Source organism: Manis pentadactyla, chromosome 8, assembly GCF_030020395.1.
Source record: "Manis pentadactyla isolate mManPen7 chromosome 8, mManPen7.hap1, whole genome shotgun sequence".
In the NCBI taxonomy this organism is placed as follows: Eukaryota; Metazoa; Chordata; class Mammalia; order Pholidota; family Manidae; genus Manis; species Manis pentadactyla.
Window position 1 is genome coordinate 118523331 of NC_080026.1, and position 20857 is coordinate 118544187.

Sequence of the window (20857 nt, forward strand, 5' to 3'; positions counted from 1 at the left end):
GCTGTGAAACAGTGTCAAAGTGGCAGTACCTCCCCAACCCTGTCTCCTCCATCTGAAAGAAAGGACCAGGGCTGCCTGTCAAGGCAGAGGTGTTGGAGTAAGCAAAGGATTCATGTGTGCAGTGAAGCAGGATAGGTCCTGTGGGGGCGAGGTGCTAAGCAAACAGGTCAGAACCCGCTGAAACTGCTCATGACATGGGTTTTGGATGTATGGGAGTTAATGAAAGCTTAAAAATAAACCTTCTTTAATATAGTTAGTATAAAAAGTGTTAATTCTTGTTTCCAAGGCCAGGCTTAGAAAGGGGTTCTGGTACCTGAGTCACGTTTATCCCACCACTTAAGCCAAGATGAATCTAACAAAATTTAAAATCAGAACACAAAACTTCCCATTACAAATTACCTGCCACTAAGGTTAAGGTCAAATTGTTTAGCCACTCAATTAGACTAATGAGACAAAAATCACTGCCAGTGGACAAAGCAGCTCGTTTCTTTAGAAGGCATGGCTTCAGTCAGGCAAGCTCCTGGCTGGTCTCCATCTTGGGAGTTAGTAAATGTGGGCGGGGGCGACTGGGGCAGGAAGATACCCCCCAAGGGAAAGGATCATTTCTAGTGGTAAGAATCACAGGAGGACTGGGAGGGTGTGCATGACTCTATGAGACCCTGAGAAATTGAGATGAAAAGCTGCTGCTGCATTTTAAATCACTATTTACCCATGGTTAGATATGATAGGTGTTTAATACATATGTAGGGTACAGAATAAGATAACTAATTCCTAAGGAGAGTAGACCTCTAACAAAAGTCCCCCTTACAGAATGAATTGTGGCCAATAATAGGCTGCTGGGTACCATTCTCAGCAAATATCCTGTCATTTGTGTTGCAAGTTATTTTTGCTAATAATCAATGTTTGTGATGCATTTTTGAAAAATTGTATGATTATTTCCATGACATCATCATTGGAGATTATTTCTTAGGAAGAGGCAATTCTAGAAGGTCTACACAGGGCAGCTTAGCGGTGGCAGTCAGCAGGGAGAGAGCCTCTGGAATGTGTTTAAACCTATGTAGTTGTACAAGTATGGTGCTTCTAACCTAAATGTCCATGTTCTGTTGGGATAACCTGCAAGATGGAAAGGGGCTGAGGCCTGGTGGAGACTCAGCTCCTCAAACCTCAAGTCGTCGTTGGCACTGACTACAACCTAAATAATGGCCAAGAGCAGGGATTCCTGGGACGGGCAGACCTGGGTCTGAAGCCTGGCTCTGCCAGGTCGTAGGTCTGCAGCTTCCAGGGGGTTATTTGAGCTCTCTGACCTTACTGTTCTTTGTAGAGTAGGATAGATATCTAGCCGTGTCTCCTTCATAGGGTTGGTTTGAGAAGTGAGATTATACACCTAAAGAGCTTGTTCAGCACAAAGCCTGGCACACAGTAACAGCTTAATAACTTTCACTGGAAAGGGGGAAATTTCATTGGCAAAGTGGGAATCTTGAAAAGCTTCATGTAAACCAAAGAAGGGATGGTGTGTTTCTTCAAAGCACCTCCGTCACGAGTGCAGAGGACAGAAAGATCAATAATTATTGGCTTGGCAGGAATTCTCAGTAACAATGTCTTAGGGATCCCTAAATAGTCTTTGGTCCTCCAGTGAACCACAGCAGCTTGAAAAAAAAATCCCAGCTGGTAATTTCTCTATTCAATTTGGGTTAATGAGCAAGGGGCAGGTGAGAGGCATGGCATACTGCCTGGCCTTGCAACTCTTGGCCTAGAACCTGAAATTAATTTGAACAAGACCATTCATTTAAAGGAGCTATTTTCATTTTAAACCTTTTCTCTAGCAATCTAAACAAACCCTATGTCTGTTTAGGGACACCCATCCACCTACTGGAAGAGGCATTTATGGTACACATTCTCACTAAACATAACTTACGAGTTATCGTTATCTCATCATGTTAGCACTTATTTAGATTCCTCCATGGAGGAAAAGCTTTTTTAACATTTCTTGGGAAACTCCTTAACATAACTTGCTTCACATTGTTTACACTCTTTGCCTCTGTACTACCTTCTGACACAAAATCTTTGCAGAAGAAAGACCAAGGAACACACTTTTTTTAAAGGAGCAAAAGTCTAAGAAAGAATTATTAATAGTGAGACATAACGGGAAGAGAAGAATACTCAGATGGGGAGAAATTACATTGCTTATGCTAATTATCAACACATTGGATCGGGCCATACATATGGATTGTTTTCAAACATCTGTGACGACAAAGCCAAATTTGTATTCAATCAGATTGCTCGCTCAGCAAGTTGCTCAGGCTCAGCCCCCAGACACAGGTGCATCTCAGAGGCACCTGGGAGGGCATAGCAGGTGCAATGAGGACAATCTGGAGCAAACCAGATTCCAGGATTATTCAACTTTCACTCCCTGATTTTCTTAATTTCTCCCCATGTGTCTCTCTTACTCTCTTTTCCCCTTCTGCTAACAGGTAACTAGTGAGCTTCTTCTAGATATGAAATTTTGCATTATATTTTCAAATGACACAATATTGAAAATACATCAGAAACCAAAAACAGTAATAACATACAAGTTACATGTAAGTACAGGACAGCGCTGTCAGACCCCAGACTGTTGTCCACCTGTACGGTCACTCGGAAAATGCCCACGTTGTGATAGACATGTTTGATTCCATCTTCCATGGAGCTGAGGTTGACATAAGACACTGCGATGCCATCGCCAAAGTCCACCTGTATGAGTGTCTTCTGGACATCACCCTGAAAAACAGCCCAACATCAGAGGGAGTCAGTGCACGGCTGCTTCTGTTCCAGGGGCTGCGGCTTGTCCTGGTCCCTGGCTCAGGGATAACCGCAGCCCTGTCGCCCTCTAGAGCTGCGAGCATCTGTGTTTGACAGCATCCCAGTGACATTCCTGCAGACAGGATTTTACTAAGGCGGATGCTGTCCAAATGTGAAGGGCACGGACTACCCAAAGTTTCCAGATTTAGAAAATTAAGGGCTTAATTGTCAGCTCCAATCTGATATTCAATTTCTGATGGCTGTTTATACTTTTATCATCTACACAAATAAAAGGTGTACACACAGTTTTAAAAAGTCAGCCTATCTGACATGATCACAGACCACTTCCCATGTGTTTAGGATCTCTGAATCTCCTTGTTTCTGGTTCCCTAACCACACTGGAGGAAGATACGAGATACCTTGCCTGACACCTGATACAATGTTGGACTCAGCCCTTACTGACAGTCAAAGCCTTTATACCCCAGCATTTTGTATTACCAAAATCATCTTACTTTATCCTTCACAGAGTATAAGTCTGGAGAGAAAAGCAGGTAATGTTTGTCCATTTTACTGATGAAGAAACTGAAGTATAGAAAGGTTTAATCATTTGCCCAAGGTTAACACAGCTGATTAGTGGCAGTTCCGGGATCCTGACCCATCTCTGGATTTGCATTTCATTCCTTACAGGTGGGAACAGCACTGATGGCTCTTCTAGGCATGAATCCTACTGTGCCATTAACAAGCTGGATGACTTCATGCTTGTCATTCAGCCTCCCTCCATCTCAGTCACCTAATCTATGAGAAGGGCATAATAATAATACCTTACTGTCTTCACTCAAAGGGCCATTATAAAAGACATATGAGTAGTTAGTAATTGGCAAAATTATATGCCAAAACAAATGACTGTAAAAAATACAGCTCTAAAAGACCTGCAATATCCATTTTAAATCTTGGTCGGAATCATATCCTTCTAAATTTCTCACAGGTAGGCAAGGAGATGATTTAGTTGGCTTCTTAACACCCCAGACCTGTAAAAAAATATGGCCTTTGGATTATAGTTGAGATTCTTAAAGAACAAAGTTTCTCAGACCAAGTGACAAAACACAGCTCCCCTCACAGCCCATCCTTTATCAAGATTTTTATTTGCTTTTCTTAGCTTTTCCCATTTTGGGGGAGAAAAAAACAAAAAAAACCTTTGAACTAGAAATGTATTTTCGATTAACTGAGGTTCATATGGTATCATATTTTTTGAAAAGGCCAAGTTTAAAATGCTGACATTTAAAAGATTAATTCACAGGGAAGGGAAAAGCAGTTTAAATCCTATGAATTTATGTGACCTACTCTTCTGATCTGTGCGCAGCCAAGCATTGTGTGGGGGAAACACAGCACCTAACTCTCAGGAAGGACATAGGCAAAAATTATCCCCTGGGGTAGGAAAAAGAAACTTCATTCAAAACTACAAAATGAATATCCACAAGCCCAGACATTATGCAATTACTTGAATATCCTTCACTAATAAATATAAATGTCAACCATTCTTGCTGATTTGTCCCTCATTTGCATAACCAAACCACACTGATGAGTTTTTCATTCTATTTCCGGTCAATTTCTACTGCTATGTTTTTTGGACTCAACAGAGTGGCAGGCAGCCAACTCCAGACTTGGGCACAGAGGAAGGGACGACCTTATAATCTACTTCCATCATTTGGGACAAGTAACTAGGGAAATAACAGGAGTAGCTAGGGTTAACTGGGTCAACCATGGAATAAAACGAGCAATGCAATTTCTGAGAGAGAGACAGAGACAGAAGGAAGGAGAGGGACCATTGGGAGAGGTGGAGAGCTGAAAATCTGATCTGACTGAGAACTTCTAGGAAGGCTTCCCAAAAGAAGTAATGTCTGAACTGAGAAGACCTAAAGGGAAGAAATAAATTAACCTAAAAAGGACCTGAATGAGTGAGATGCAGGTGAGGAGCCCAGGCAACGGGACAGATGGAACTGGACTGCAAGGGCCCTGTGGCAGAAGTGGGTGGTGCTGTTAAAGGAAGCTGAAGATACAGTAGGAACATGTTATGACATTAGACTGCAGGGGAGAAAATGATATTTTAGGACTTGTGGACCAAGATTCTGATTTTGATGTTTCTCCTAAGATCAATGAGAATGCATTAAAGTATTTTAAGCAGGGGCCTGGGGGAAGATGGCATGATATTTTTAATTCAAAAAGCTCACTCTGTCTACAATATGGAGGGTAAATTGGAAGGAGGCCCAAGTATTTTGGGCAGCTAATTAGGGGGTAGTCAGGTGATCATGGGGGACTGAAACAGGAGCTGTAACAGGAAATTATATACGCCTTCCTGTCAAAATTAACTCCCACAGTTTATTGACTTCGAAATCAATGAATCTTGGCCTTTGACATGAGCATGACTTACAGAAATTAAAAGAAAAATGTTGATTCCCAGGTACCACCTCCTGGCTCAGCACCCTGGGGAGGAAGCTCAGCCCTGCTGTGGTCTGTGAAGGTCCACAGCTGACTCTGGGCTGCACCAGAGGTTGAGGCCCTTGGTCCGGGTCATTGAATGTCAGGTTTTCTTGTGAACAAATTCATCTGAAGATAAATGTAACATAGCATAAGCTGATGCTATTCTTAATGAACTTTGGTACGATGGTAAAGCTTCCCTGGGATGCTTTAGGATTCTAAGTGCTAAAGGTGCATTAATACAGCCAGGAGTGGGAGAACTAACTCATTGTTAGTGACTGGTGCCCCATCGCAAAGGTTCCAAATACATACGGATCAAGTGGTTAACTTCTCTAGGAAAACGAGTTGCTGGATAATATGAGGGTAGTTTGTCTAAACTCCCAAGGGCTGAGATATCCTCAGGATCTGATAAAGTACATGAATGTGATTTTTTTGTTGTTCAATACATTTTGAATATTGTGCATTTTTAATGTGTACTTTCTTCTACATTATCTCATTTGGCTGTTAGGACTCCAGGGAGATAGTAAGGCAGATGTTATTTCTATTTAATGTACCAGCAGAATGGAAGCACAGACAGGTTAAGTAAGATGCCTGAAGTCCCACAGCCAGTGCAAGACTTAATAAAGGGTTTAAGGTTATCTGGGGTTTAGCTTTATCCACGCAGCTCAGTCCTTGTTGAACTTCTTAAATTGGAAGTTATTTGTAAAACCTTTTAGAATGAGAGGAAGGAGGTAACAGAGGGAAGCCATCACTTTCTTTCCTTATTAGACTCTTCCTGGCTTTGACTCTGTTTCCCCCTCTGATTTTTTTGCTTAGAAGTGGAAAGATGAGTGGACATGAACTCCATGCTCCACTCTCATGTCTTCCCTATGGTGAAGCAGTATCACGTTCAAGCCATAAAGAAGATAGAGAATATGGGAAACAACAGGTATTCATAGTAGACTGTAATTATAATTGAGAGTTATTTCAATCTAGTGAATCCCAAACCATCATTCCTGAAATGGAGCCTATGCTGGCAAATATCCAGACCATTAAATAAAATTCTTCAGACCTAATGCTCTTCAGTCACATGCCCTAATACAGACACAGAACTGAGAATTCTCCAAGGGTATGGCTGACTTCTGTAATAGAAAAACAAATGTATCAAATGGCCACAACGCAGCCAAGATTGACCTCAGGAATGGAAGGCGTGTGAACCTATCAGTTCCTATAACATGGCTTCAGAGAAAAATGGGAAAACAAATGCTATAATCACATAACACTGACAGCCTCATCCAGAAAGGAGACTCCACATTGCTCCTGAAGGCACTGGGGACCCACCGCAGATGGAAATGGGGCTTATTTGTCACAGCCTGATCCCTGCAGAGCTGGCGAGTGGGCCTGGCTCACACTTCCCTGAAATCCAGTCTGGAAGGGACTTTTAAAGTTCATGTAGCAAAAACAACCTTGTAGGGAAATGGACTATAGTGTAACCCATTTTTGTAAGAACAACAACAAAAATATCAACAGATAACAGAGTATATGTACCTTAAGTGCGTGTGTGTTTGAGCATAAAGGTGCTGGACACTGTAAGCCAGCCTGTTAACACTGCTTACCCTAGGGGTGAGGTGCAGTGAAGGGCAGAGGGAGGCTGGCAGAATTAAAAGAGAGAGGGAGTAAATGAGGGCAAATAAAGGTTTCACTAATTTAGAAGCAGGGAGTATGGTAAAACACAAGGAGTACTGCAAAACCACAACATTCTGTCTCTCCTGTTCCTGTAAATATTTTAATGTTCATTAAGTATATGGGAAATGATCAGAAGGTAATACAAACATTGGCTAGATGGATGATGAGATACAGCCAACATTGACCTTAGATTTCTGTTGCTATTTTACTGCTCTTCTGACTACAACGAAAGATTAAAAAATACCATTAAGTATCACTGAATGACAGAAACAAAAATGAGGTATTTCCACCCCTTCTGCTACTGGCTAAAGAAGTTTAGGCAGGGTGGAGTGCATGAAATAAAAGTAATGAGCCTTTGCCTTGCATACCCTACTCCAGGTAGGTTTACACTCAGGTTAGCGAGGCCTGAACGAGACAGGAAAGGAGGCAACTCCAGTACAATGTGCTCTGGCCTTCAAAGAAGAGATCATCAGCCCACGGAAAGGAGTCTGGGAGAGAAGTGCTGTCCACCTTTGGCTTACTCGGTGAGAGTGAATTCTGGCATGTGGCTTTTTACACAAGGTGTACAAGTAAGATTGTTCTAGAATATCCCCTGCTGGGGGGGGCCATCAGGTGAGAAATTTGGGATCAACAGAGGTGAAGCTTAGAACCTCACCCCCCCCCTGTTTTGAGAGAAATCTTCTGCATCCATGGATGTTTTGTTGCCCTTGTCTAGCTTGGATTAATACTTAGTCTATAGGCACAGACCTGATCATCTACATTTGTCCTCTTACAGCACTAAATTATGTTTTCTACCTTTATCTTGCATCTACCTACCACTTCAGCAATTAAAAAAAAATAAGGGAGAAATGTGGGATTCACATAGAAATCAAGCATAAAAATCAAATGAATAATCATATCTGACTTGATTGTTTATAGTTCATGATGTGTGATCAAAACCGAAAGTCTCTGTGATATGACTGCCCTTGCACTGTTCACCATGTAAGAACTTACTCACTATGCAAGAACTTGTTCACCATGTAAGAACTTGTTCATCATGCTTCAGAAGATTGGAGACTGTTGAGAGTTAGGCTTGGGGTTGATTAATGATTGTGCATTGAGTCCCCTATACAGAATTTTATTGTTGTTAACAACCATTTGATCAATAAATATGAGAGATGCCCTCTCAAAAAAAAAAAGAATATCCCCTGCTGGTCACTAAAGAAAAAGAAAAGAACATTCCCTGAGAGTTTACTGTGTCAGAAATTATAACTGCTCTCTACATAGTTATCTCATTTAATGTTCAGTCCTAAAAGACTGAAAATTTGCCTGGAATCACAAGCCTAGTTTGAACTAAGCTCTTCTTAACTGCAAGTCCAGCGCTCCTACTACTTGTTCACAGAAGACACTCAAATGATTCCATTGTGCCCATTCCCAGGTGGGTGCTGAGGAATGGATTCATTCATATGTGAAACTGGAGAGCTTTCATAAGCTTCAGTAACTAAAACCCCTTAGAGGAATGCCAGCGTAGATGGGATGCTTCATTACATAGTGATGTAAGAGGAATCTGGAGTCATATGCCAGGTGCTTATAAATCACCATGGCAGTTGCAACATGCATTTGTGAAGACCACCTGGTTGATATGAGTGTTCAAAGCCCTGTGGGCTTCTTTTCATTTTCAAAACTGAACTCTGGACACAATCCCAAGATAGCTGGTTACCAGCATAATGGCAGAATAGAGTCAGCCCCCTCTTTTTACCCATTCAGAGATGATTTTCTATAGTGCAGGCATCTCTATATTATGTGTAGACCCCCAGTCCTCTCTGTGAACAAAGACAACAGTGAACTGGGATGCTCTGGCCTGGAGAACATGCACAACAATTCCCAGGAGGCAGCACATGGGATTTTATGATTCCACCAGAGAACTCAGGGCTGACAAGACCAGTGGGGCCTGGGTGCCCGGACCACAGACCCACCGACTGGATACATATTTCACCTCCTCTCTGATGAAATGCAGATGGCCGGGCCCTTCTCTGAGGGCTGATCCTCGGGGCTTGCCTGACTGAATATCCAAATGTTCCTGGATCTAACTCTCAGACCACAAACTGCCAACTGGAGCATCACAAAATGGTTTCATCCTTCACTTGTAAATGAGCCATAGCACCATGTGTTTGAATGAACAGAAAATTTCCAAATTTCCTTTTTATGCTTTCTGTACTTGGTGTTTAGGTTAGAATGGATACTATAAGGCAGGAGGAATATTTATTTGGCTTCTAAAAGCAGATAAATGACTATACGCCAGGATCTCTTTACTCCAACTAGATACTGTGGAATAAGAAACGTCAGAACCTTGACCCATTATACTTTAGAAACACTTTTTAGGTGATAAAAGGCATTGCTATATTGTTACCACTACATGGTGTCTTCAGGAATTACTTCAGCAGGCTTTGGTGGAAAACTACAGGGCTGCCGAATGATGTAAATCATATAAATGTTTTTAAATGACTTTAAAAAATTACTCTAAAAGTAAAACATTCAGGTATGTAATAAGAACAAAATTATACTCTGTAAAAAAAAAGGCAAGAAGTTTCCTTTAGGAATAAATCTAATGCATTTTTCATAGTAGTAAAATGTGTAACAGAAATTTTTAGCTTTATTAGAAGAAAAAGAAAAGCCATGATGAATTCATTGAGAAAATGTAGAAAATATATACAGTGAGAAAAAGGAAAATCCAAACTGCTCATAAGTGCACCACCCAGACATTACACTGTTAGATTGGTGTAACACTCTCAGCTGGTCCAGCCTATTAACAAACGAGAATGCACAACAACACTGGAATCATTATAGTGTTTTATGCTATACTGTCAACATTTTAAAATACCTTTCAAAACGTTTTTATCTAGCATCCCTTGGTGGACTTAACCAAGTCATAAGATCCTGTCTATGAAATGGATATATGATTTCTTGCCCTGGATGTTACTTCATTTTTTCCTAATCATTAGACTGTGGTGAGATCTAAGTGATCTTACAGAGATCTACAGAGGTACTATATGTGGAAAAGATACCCTACAAAAGTCCTGGTGACCTGGGGGTAAGAAGACCTGGTTATATGCCCATTGAAATGCATTTTGGACCTCAATTTCTCTACGTTTCAATTAGAGAGGAGCAGAATGATGATGAGCTTAATTGTCAGTTCTAGTCCAGGTAAACTGTCATTTTCGTAATTCTATTATTATTCTTATTGGCATTATTGGGCATCCACACATATCCCAAGATTCCTTGAGGAGACTGAAAATGCTCAGCTCTCAGAGGAAGATGCTTGACTTATTCAAGTGCATTGTCATATGGCAGAGACTTCCCATTGCACATTAATGGTAGATTATACTGAGGAATGAGCTGGTAAAGCAGAGTTGTAGAATAATGATGGCCAAGTGCAAAGCCAGAAAACTGAGGATGTTACACTTTTGGGCAAGAACTCTGTACTTTGTTGCAGCCCTCATTCAAGGGCGGTGGCCACCCAAGTGGATGAGCTGAGACATCAGTGTTTCAGGGCCTTAATTAGACAGCCTGAGAGTCTGAACATCCAAATAGAGGACTGTTTCGTGGCTGACTCCATGCCTTGGGATAGTCACTGAACTGGAACTCTCAGTAATGAGCCAGTGCCCTCTCTTTGCTTGTCAAGGCAGACTGAGGTTCTTTGCAAACATCCATTCCCCTGAAGCCTTAAAGAACAGCAATACCCCAACGTATGAGGGCACAGAAAAGTGGAGCCTTAGAACATGAGACACCAGGCCTCTGGCTAAAGACAACCTCTGTTGCCTGCCTCATTTCCTTCCTTCCTTTTAACCCAGAGCCACAAGGGCGAAGAAATGAAGTGGCTCAATTATCTTGCTAGAGTCAAAGAGAATAAAGCTGAACGGAGTAAGGAATAATACATGAGGAAGCCTCTTAAATGTGCACGGCTCACTGAAATCAGATCCTGTTCCTTTGTGTTGAAAAACAGTTGAGGCTTCTTAGAGCTGGGCTGGCTTAGAGACTGATACCCGCCTAGATTTAACAATGCCTGCTAGGTCTTCATGCCATCCCTAAAAGCCCCAATTTTTCTCCAGATGAAACAAGTAGGTCAAATTCTTTTAAAAAATTCAACAAATGAGCATCTCACAGAAAATTGTATCAAGAGTCGTCTTCTCTACCATCCGATGGCATCATTGTGCAATATTTATGAAGTGTTATTACAGGGCAGTACTGGTCTGCAGCCTTAAGTCTTTCAATGTGTGTGAAATTACGGATCACTGAAATCCATTTAATGAGGACACAGCCTTCACTTTTTAGAGTTAAATCTCACAGAAGAAGTTATAATCATGAATTTTCCTTATTAAGTTCCAGTCTTTGTATGTAAATTGAAGCACTAAAACAATGAGATACAGATCAAAGTTTTAATTTTAGTCCCTTGCCTCAGATTTAATTTAAAAGTTTTAAATTATGCAGTGAATTGCATCTCTTTATTCTTACAGCTGTTTAAAGCAGATTTAATTATCTTCCATAGCATGCAGACACTACTTCTGCCTCGCAGTCCTCTCGAATGAATGCCTTCCAAATTGGTTTTGTTAAATTCTTAAGACTGATTAGGCCCTCTGCCATCCATCCTATGCCTTCAGGTTCCTGCACTGGATTTCTCAGGGAAGCCGAGCTACTGTGTTGGAAGTCTGTAGGCTCATTAGGTACTTATTAGCGGTCCAGGGAACATCCATCTTCAGTGAGTCTCCAGAGAGAGAGATGCCATCTCTCACTGGATGCTTGGGTTTCCATGCAAAACACCTTCAACTGGCTTCCTAAAACTCGGGTGTAGCTAAGCTGGAAAATGCTTGGTGTCTTAGACACAGCCTGATGGACTCCTCCTCTCCCATCTTGGTTAGTCTTTGTTTTTAAGAAAAAAAATGATGTCTACGTGCACCACTTATGTAGCTGTGCATGCGTGTGTGCGTGGGCAGCATGTTGTGTTTTCTTGGATCTGCCACAAGGAGTGAGTCTGGGATGGAAACAAGACTGCAACTCCATTGCTTTGTTGCTTCCAAAGAAGGTTCCTTCACTATAGTAGTTTTGGAGAAAACCCTAAAAGCAGTAGGAATGGGATTCCTGACAATGGGGATTTATATCAACTTTAACAGAATTACCTAGTTCTCTGAGAAACGGGTGAGCCAACAGAAACAGGTGTGAGATTTTGAAGGAATTGTGTTATGGAGTCATTTTTGTCACCTAGAAGCAGAGGATGGCCTCACATGCTGTTTGCTGGAAGGCATTCCATTTTTTGCATATGTTAAATCTGCAAAATTTTGTCTCGGGCACATAATATTGATACACGGAGTTACACGCTTGTATCAGTGTACCTAGCCTTTGATTATCTAATGTTAATAAAACGCTTTCTTCTTTGCTCTGTATTTAGCATGGTTTTCATTTATATCCTTAAGTTAGAATTAGGATATACACTAGTACAGAATAAAGAAAGAGATTTAGATTTCAAATGAAGATTTTAACATGTTTTGGGTGTTATTCACATTTTTAAAAGAGTCTTTTCCTTTTAAGTTTGGGCTTTATCAGTACACTCCTTGGGGAAGCATATCAAAATCCACACATATTTATTGAGTTATTAATATGTTAGGCACGGTGAGTAGAGATTAGAGCTTCACCAGACATGCATATTTCCTATCTTAATAATATTTATAATTTCTTGGGGGATGCAAAGAAAAAAAAGACTATTACAATATAATGCAGGAAATTAGGTTTTCTTTTTGTTTTGAATGAATATAAAAGATCTAGTATTTTCTATTTCATGTGGTTAGATTTTTATTTAAAATGGTACAGCAGAGGTCATAGTTAACCCAAATCATGTATTTCCACAAACTAAAATGTGTCTCCTCATGAAGAATACAATATAAAACTGGAATTTAGTATAATATTTGTTGAAGAATAAACAAACATACGTGTCTAACCACCTGGTGGGATGTCTATTTCCTCAGGTTTTCCTTCAGTCAATATGCATAGGAGATGAAGTCTGCACAGAGGGGTTTGAATTCAAGTAAGTGGGGACAAAGAAAGGGAGGTTCTATCAGTTCCCAGCCCAACCTGGCCCCACAGAAGACAAGTCTACAGGAGAAAGTTGGACCATGAGTGAGCCATGAGACATTTGGTGGTCAGTATAATGACAAAGTATTATAGTAACCTGGAGAGACTTCTGGCCACGTCTACATTAATCAGAAGTATATCAGAATGAGCAGACATCTCTTTGTCTTTTTGGCACCTAGAGGGCATGCTGCTTTAGGGGCACAGAATGCTTGGCATTAATATTCCTATTGTTTTAAAGAACTGGCACTAGGTATGCTGGCAATAGTTGGACAATATAATCAAAGTAAAGTTAAAGAGTATCAAATTCAGATGAGAAGCAGACTCAGAGATTTTTGCGGACAGGTTACCAGTGGCACATGTCAAGGTTTTTTTGTTCACTTTTGATTTGGATTTAATTTAAAAAGTTATTACAATATAATTCCTACCTAAGACTCTGGAGAATTTGGTATATAAAGTCCTTGAGTGCTGCATTCACACCCTATGTCTCCCAATATTCTTTAGAATGGGGGAAATAGTACCAGAAAACACACTAGCCTCACTCAGCCAAGTCTGAGATGCCTAATGATCTTTGTTAAGTGGAAAGCAAAGCTAACAGATGAGAGCATGGCCTCTATCCCTGGGGGGTAGTCAATAAAGTCACAGTTTTAGAAGGAGGAGAAAACCCAAGAGAAGACTTGGGATTTCTCTTTGCTGAAATGGTTGTCAACCAAACTGATCCCAAGCCATGAATATTCTCAGAAAATCCTCAAGGAAAATCTTGGTTTATAAACTGGTTAGTACCTAAGAACCCAGCAGCAGCCACAGACCAGGCTGGCTTGGGTTTCGATAATTTTGCCTGTTCTTTTGACAACGTGATCTTACTATCTGCCCCCAGCTGAGCATTTCTAGGAAGCCTTAGAAACTACATGAAGTTCTTTCCCAGAAAATGGTTAACTCCACCATAGAGAAGCAATAGAAAAGCAGGATACCATAGAGCCTGGTTTTGACTCCTGGTCCTAGTATTTAGCAGCTGTGTGATCTTAGGTAAGTCACTCTGCCTTCCTGTGCTTCAGCTGTGCCATCTATATAATGACAATTATGATGACATCACCTGCTCGCACAGGGACACTTTGAGATCTAATGGGGAAATTCATGAAAGCACCCATAAACCACAGTTAGCACTCCATAAATGTTGGGTATCTGAATTGCTATCACTGTGCTAAGTTTCAATGCCCCCCACTTCTCGGAGACACTGCTTTCCTTCATTGTGCTTCAGTCATCACATGTGTCATCCATACCTATGTGTGGAATCCAGAGATTCACAGAGAAACAGTTGGTTTCTGTAAGGAGACCTTGTAAATCGTGAGCACAGAATCCCACAGTGCAGTGTGAGGTCCCCGGGGCCTCCTGACGTGGGGATGGTCCTTTCAACTCGGTGCCCTGTGCTAGGAGACAAGGGCATCAAGGGGCAGGTCTGACAGCTGCAGGCTGGCTTCCTCCCTGCTTTTGTCCTTCTGCCCACTCAAGTGGAATGAACAGACTTGTTATTTTTTTCCCTTGTTGAGCCTAGAAGGCATGAATTTACAAATCTTAGAACCAGATTCCCCAGTCTGCTCTCACATCACTCAGCCAAGTTTGAGATGATCTTTGTCACATGGAAAGAAGTCAGGTTGAACAGATGAGAGAGTCTAGCCTCTGTCCCTGGAGGGTGTATGAAGGGCAGAGCTGACCAGGATTGAATTCTTATTTCAGATCTTACTCTAGTGTTCTCTTAGAAATGGAACAAAAATCTGAATTCTGAAGCCTGCCCCAGCATAAAAAGCTGCTGTTTCAAAAGATGATGTTCTTCTGAGTCTCATAATCCAGTTCCTTATGTCTGAGAAAGCACTCTTCCCATTCACCAGGAAGGGAAACACAGAGTATAGGTCTGGCCCAGAAAATGAATCAATGAATCCTTCCAATGAGTCCCCCCAGAATTTTCTTTTTCCCCCTTTTTTCCTGAAGGTCTAAATACTAAGTATTATATTTTATTTGAATTTCCAAAATGATTTTAAGAAAGCTTTTTGTTAAGCATAATATAAAGAAAAATATACAAATCACTAAATATACAAATTGACCAAGAAATTAAAAATGCCCAATAACTTTAAATCCCCCGGCCACTCCCCCTCCAAAGGGAACAATTATTTTCATGTCTATCACCATAAATTAGCTTTGCCTATGTTTGCAGTTTAATAGACTCATACAATGTATATTCTTTAGTCTGATTTCTTTAGCTTAATATTGGATATGAGATTCATCCAAGTTTCTGTAGGTAGCAATATTTTATTATTTTTCATTATTGTGTAGCATTCCATTTATAAGCATATTGTACTTTACTTCTTCATTCTACTGTTGATGAATGTGTTTCCAGCTTCAAGCTATTATGAATAACTCTGCTATGTATATTATTTTACATATATTTTGGTGTATATTTGTTTGCATATATGATGAGTACATACTTAGGACTGGAAATACTGGGCCATATGGTTTATGCACGTACTCAGCCATAATAATGGTGGTGCCAATCTACACTCCAAACAGCATTGTATGAATGATCAGCTGCCCCAACAACACTTGATATTAGTTTTTAAATACAAATCTCCTGATGGATACATAGTAATATCTTATAGTTTTAAAAGTTGCATTTCCTTGATGAGAGTAATGCTGAGAATTTGTCATATGCTTATTGGCTGATTCTCTCTCTGAGAAATCTCTTTACATTATTTGTGCATTTTCTATTGCTTGCCAGAATTTTTCTTATTGATTTGTAGGATTCATTTATGTTTTTCTGGGTATGAATTCTTTATTGAAATTTATGTACTGAAAATAATTTCTTACCCTCTAGGGCTTATCTTTTTATTTTCAAAATAGTCTTTTGAAGGAAAGACAATCTTAATTTTAATGTAGTCTAGTCAAAACATATTCTACTGTATACTTAGTGAGTTTTGTTTTCTCTTAAAAAAAACTTTGCCTAACCCAAGGTCATGAAGATACTCTTCTGTTTTCCTATAAACACTTTAGTTTTATCTTTCAAAATTAGATTGGCAATCTTTTTATAATTTTTTGTGTATTATGAGAGGTAAAGATTCATGTATTCGCACATGGACATCCAACGTAAAGCACCATTTATTAAAAATATTATAATTTATCCACTGTACTGCAGTGTCTCATTTGTCATATAATAAAGTAGGTGTGTGTGTGTGTGTGTGTGTGTATAAAGATACATTTCTTAACTCACTGTTCCCTTTCTTAGCTTGTGGACTTAGGACACACACACACACACACACACACACACACACACACACACACACACACACACACACATCACCACACTTTCTTAATCACTATAGCTTTATACTAAATATTGATAATTGATACCTGGTAATGTAAGGCATCCAATTTTGTGAGTTATCTTTGAGATTACCTTTGCCACTCTTGAGTCCTTGCATTTTTATACAAATTTTATGATCATCTTGTCAATTTTAACTCTTAAAAATATTCTGGAGCTTTAATTGAAATTGCCTTGAATCTAAAGATCAATGTGAGGGCAACTGGCATCTTTTCATAATAATGCATTGTCCATTCCACAATCAGGGTCTAGCTCTCCATTCACGTAGATTTTTCAGGTGTTCTTTCCCAGATACATTGTATACACATGTGTATATATATACATACATGATTTTCTATTTATTGATGAATGTCTATTTATTTAGAGGATCTATATGCCCAAATATTGACTTACTCTAAAACTAGAGTAATTAAAATGTGTTTGGAATTAGCAATTAACACAGTTTGAAAATCATACCAATGGTGAAAAAAAGTGACTAGAAATAGACCCACACATAAATGGTCAATTGATTTATGAAAGGCTCAAAAAATTCAGTGTGGAAAGATTTATCTTTCAATGGTGCTGGTTTAATTGGATATGTAATAGAAAAATACATAAACCTTGGCCCCTGCCTGAAACAGTTTTATTCAAGATGGACCATAGATGTAAATGTGAAAGATAAACAGAACAAAAAAACAAAACAAACTCGCGGTATGATATCTTCACGATCTTGGGTTAGACACAGACTTCCTAAGCATGCAACAAAGATCACTATTTACTTTACATATTTTCTGATAACATTTGGGTTTATATCTACCATTTCAATGATTTGTTCTATTAGTCTCAACTGTAGTATGTTCCTTTTTCTCTCTTTCTTGAAGTATCTGGATTAATAAGGCACTTTTACTATTATTCCAATTCCCGTGTCAGCAGCTTGATAACTTAAATATTCTGTCACCACCCTTTCAGTTGTTACTCTCTAGGGTTTAAAGCACACATTCTGGACATGTTACTGTCTGATATAAATTAGTAATTTTACCTCTTCACAGATAATCATTAAACTTAGAGCACTTAAACTCTAATTCCCTTCACATACTGTATTACTAGTATCATGTATTTTAATTCTATAGATATTTAAATCCCACAGTTGAATATTATTATCAATCTACAAGGTTATTATTAATTTCAATTTACCTACATATACACTCTATTTCTGCTCTTCATTCTTTCTATTACTTTTGTGCTTTTGTCTGGGGTCATTTTCTTTATGCCTGAAAAATTATTATTAGGGTTTCTTTTTATAAAAATCAGATTATATGATTCATGTAAGTTTTTGTTTATCTGAAAAATGTCTTTATTTTACTTTCACTTTATGTTTGCTTTTCTCCCCTGTACTTCAAAGATGTCTTTCCATTTTCTTCTGGGCTGCTTATGCAATGTCTTTCTCTCTCTCTTTTCTCTTTTTTTTTTTTCTTTTTTCAGATTTCTGGAGTTTGAATATGATTCTTAGTGTGTTTTTTCTTTCTATATATGCTACTTGGAGTTTGCTGACTCTCTTGAATCTGTGTGTTGATATGCTGACATCTTTTATCAGTTTGGAAAATTCTCAGACACTATCTCTTCAAAAATGATTCTGGCTCCTTATGTCCCTTTTCCTCTTCTGGAATTCCAATTACTTCTGTATTAGCCCTTTCAACATTTCCCATTTGTCTCCTATTAATATTTTCTCTACTGCCTAGCCTTTTTCTCTTATGCTCCCAATTTCCATTTCTCCTTTCTTCCAGTTAACTCATCCTCAATTCATATTGGGTCAATCTGCTATGAATTCATTTAAGTTCTTAATGTCAGTCATTATATCTTTATTTCTAAGACTTTCTTCCATTTGATTAATACTTCCTACAGAGCACTGCTGTAGGATTAAATTTCTACCTTGTCTCCTATTCATGAAAAGATTAATCATATCTCAGACAATGTTTTTAACAATCAAATGTATCCTAGATAATTACTGTTTTTTCTGTTGCTTTTTCCCCCTCTTGGTCCTGTGTCTGGAGATAGAACTGTAATTTAAAAAATTAAATGTCCAGCATTTCATATGAAAAAAAGTACATTAGTTTTTGTTTATTTTATATTTGATTTATGTTATTTTTCTCTAAAGAGGTTTGTTTTAGTTTCTGACAGACATTTAGAGTGGGGGGAAATCAGCCCAACCCACTCAGAGACTGAGATTTGAGATTGGCTTTCAGAATTTATGGAGCCTGGTCTAACCGTGCTTTGTCTTACTCCTAGGATAGAGCTTTCTAGGAGCCTAAGAACCTAGTCTTGTATTGTTCTCCAGGGCTCTCTTCCTTGAAAATCCCTGAGCTCAAAATTTCACTTTGCAAAAAGGTGATACTTCTAAAAACTATGCTTGGTGATTACTTTGTATTTTGCCAGTACCACTTGGATATTGACAAATAACTTGAGCAAAAAATGCACAGAATATTTTACTACTTCTCTATGCTTCCCTTCCCTCTGAGATTTGACCTCACGGGGCCCGACTGCCTTGGTAGCGCCAGTCATTTATGATCCCAGCCTTATGAGCCCACAGCATCTGTTTAGCCAACACTTTCTATCTGGCCTTCTGCTGGGAATCTGAAATCTGACATGTTCTACAGTGTGATGTATGAATTGGCAAAGTTCTTGAGGGAAAACAGAATAAAATGGTGGATTTATTACAATGAATTGTCCATCTCTCAAGAAAAGAATTTTGGCTTCTCAAATCCTCTTGCTAATTGTCTCCTGGTCATCATCTTCCTCCTTCTCTCTCAGGCTCTTATTCTCACTTCCTCTGAATATTCACATATGTATTTGGTTTGCTAAAAAACCTGTGAAAGCTTTAGGCACAAGTCCCCAAAGATTTTATTTCTGTGAAAAATGAACTTCAATTGGCCTAAATTGGTCTGTGTCTTTCTAGTTCCAAGTGAAAAATTTTGGGAAATGTCAGTCTTTAGAAAATTGGGTATGGCTGAAAAGCACTTCTAGAAAGGAGCAGTAGGTTAGAGCAGTAGCTGCTAAGTGGTCCCTGGACCAGAGGCATCATATCATCTGAGCCAGAGTTTCAAACTCATTCTTTCACATTTGCCTTTTCTGCAGCAATTAAAACACTAATAATTTTGAGCAAATATGACAAGGCGATCCTAATTGCTTTGTCTTTTTCCCCTCCGAGTCACACTCCAGAGCCTCCAGAGCCTCTCAAGACAACTCTATCACCCTTGACTTTGCCTTTTTTTTTTTTTTAAAGCACAATGCATATCCTAAGACCCTGTAAAAAATGTATTTTCCTGGGCTCCATCCCAACCTACTGAATCAGAATCTTTGGAGATCGGGCTCAGAAAACTCTCTCAACGCAGTCACCAGGTGATTCTTAGACATGTTAAGATTGAAAGCCACTGGGCTATCAGAAGAGGAAGTTGGAAGTCAATGTTGTACATATTAATCCTGGTGCAGTAACTTTTTAAATCCCTCTCTATTCACAAGGCCTAGCAGAGTATTGGCCATATTTTAGGTACTCAGAAAACATGGTTGAATGTAGGACTGTCTGGTTTAATAGTTGAGGTCATTTAAATTGTTTATCCTTTAGAGACCATCATCTTCATTTACAAGATGACAAAGCACCGGTGTATATTCTATGTACCTGTGTACATAGCATAGATTTCATCTTTCAACCATATAAATATTCAGAAATTTCAGATAACCAAAATTTGGCAAAAAGCAGTTGACGCTCCTAATGATATCCCTGAGGTGCCACAAAAATGCAAACTCTCAATTGCCAAAGAAAGTACACTCAACTGTGTTTAGATTGGCCCTAGTGCTGTATGTCAGGCCAGCATGCTGCCTTCGGAAAAGACAATCCAAGCTGTCAGGTTGAAAGAGGAAGGCCGCATTAGTATCTTTTATGATGACTGAGTATTTGTGTGCTTAATTATTTTAGGAATACCATTAATAAATTTTGAGAAAACTTTTTGCAAAAAGTGCCAACAAAGCAAGGTTAAATCCAAAATGAACTCCAAGAAAGTGAGATACTGAGAGTGAAGAGCAACTTGCAGTGAAACGAAAATAACTGAGGAAATGTGTCAGAGAAGGTGAACTGACAAGGAACAAGTAGAATAAAATAAAAATTTTAAACATTTAAAATTAAAAAGTATATATGTGAACAATAATAGATATGTAAACAAAATCATAGTTACTTAGGAAAAATCATTCGCCCCTGAAGATAGAGTGATAGGGGATTCCGTCCTACCTCTTCCAACTGTACCATGAGAGTAACATTGTGCCCTTGTTCGGCTGTCAACTTTCCATCAGCGGTGACAATCCGGAGCCCCCGTGGGGCCTTCCCTGGACACTTCTGTGGTTTGGCAGTGTATTGTTCTCTGACTCCATCAGTGCAGTTGTTGGAAACCACCTTCCTATACCTAAATGGAGAAAAGCTCAAGTTGTAATCCAGCTCATTAT

At 39.2% G+C, this 20857-nt stretch overlaps 1 protein-coding gene across 7 annotated transcripts in view; it reads right to left on the minus strand.

Moving 5' to 3' along the window:
• Window positions 1–20857, minus strand: part of SORCS1 (sortilin related VPS10 domain containing receptor 1) — a 553895-nt gene that overhangs the window by 42448 nt on the left and 490590 nt on the right. For all 7 annotated transcript variants that reach the window (XM_036906465.2, XM_057506303.1, XM_036906469.2 and 4 more), the window contains exons 18-19: window positions 20646–20817; window positions 2571–2757 (exon numbers count right to left, since the gene is read on the minus strand). In XM_036906465.2, coding sequence (XP_036762360.2) covers window positions 2571–2757; window positions 20646–20817 — 359 coding nt within the window. The remainder of the gene's footprint in view (window positions 1–2570; window positions 2758–20645; window positions 20818–20857) is intronic.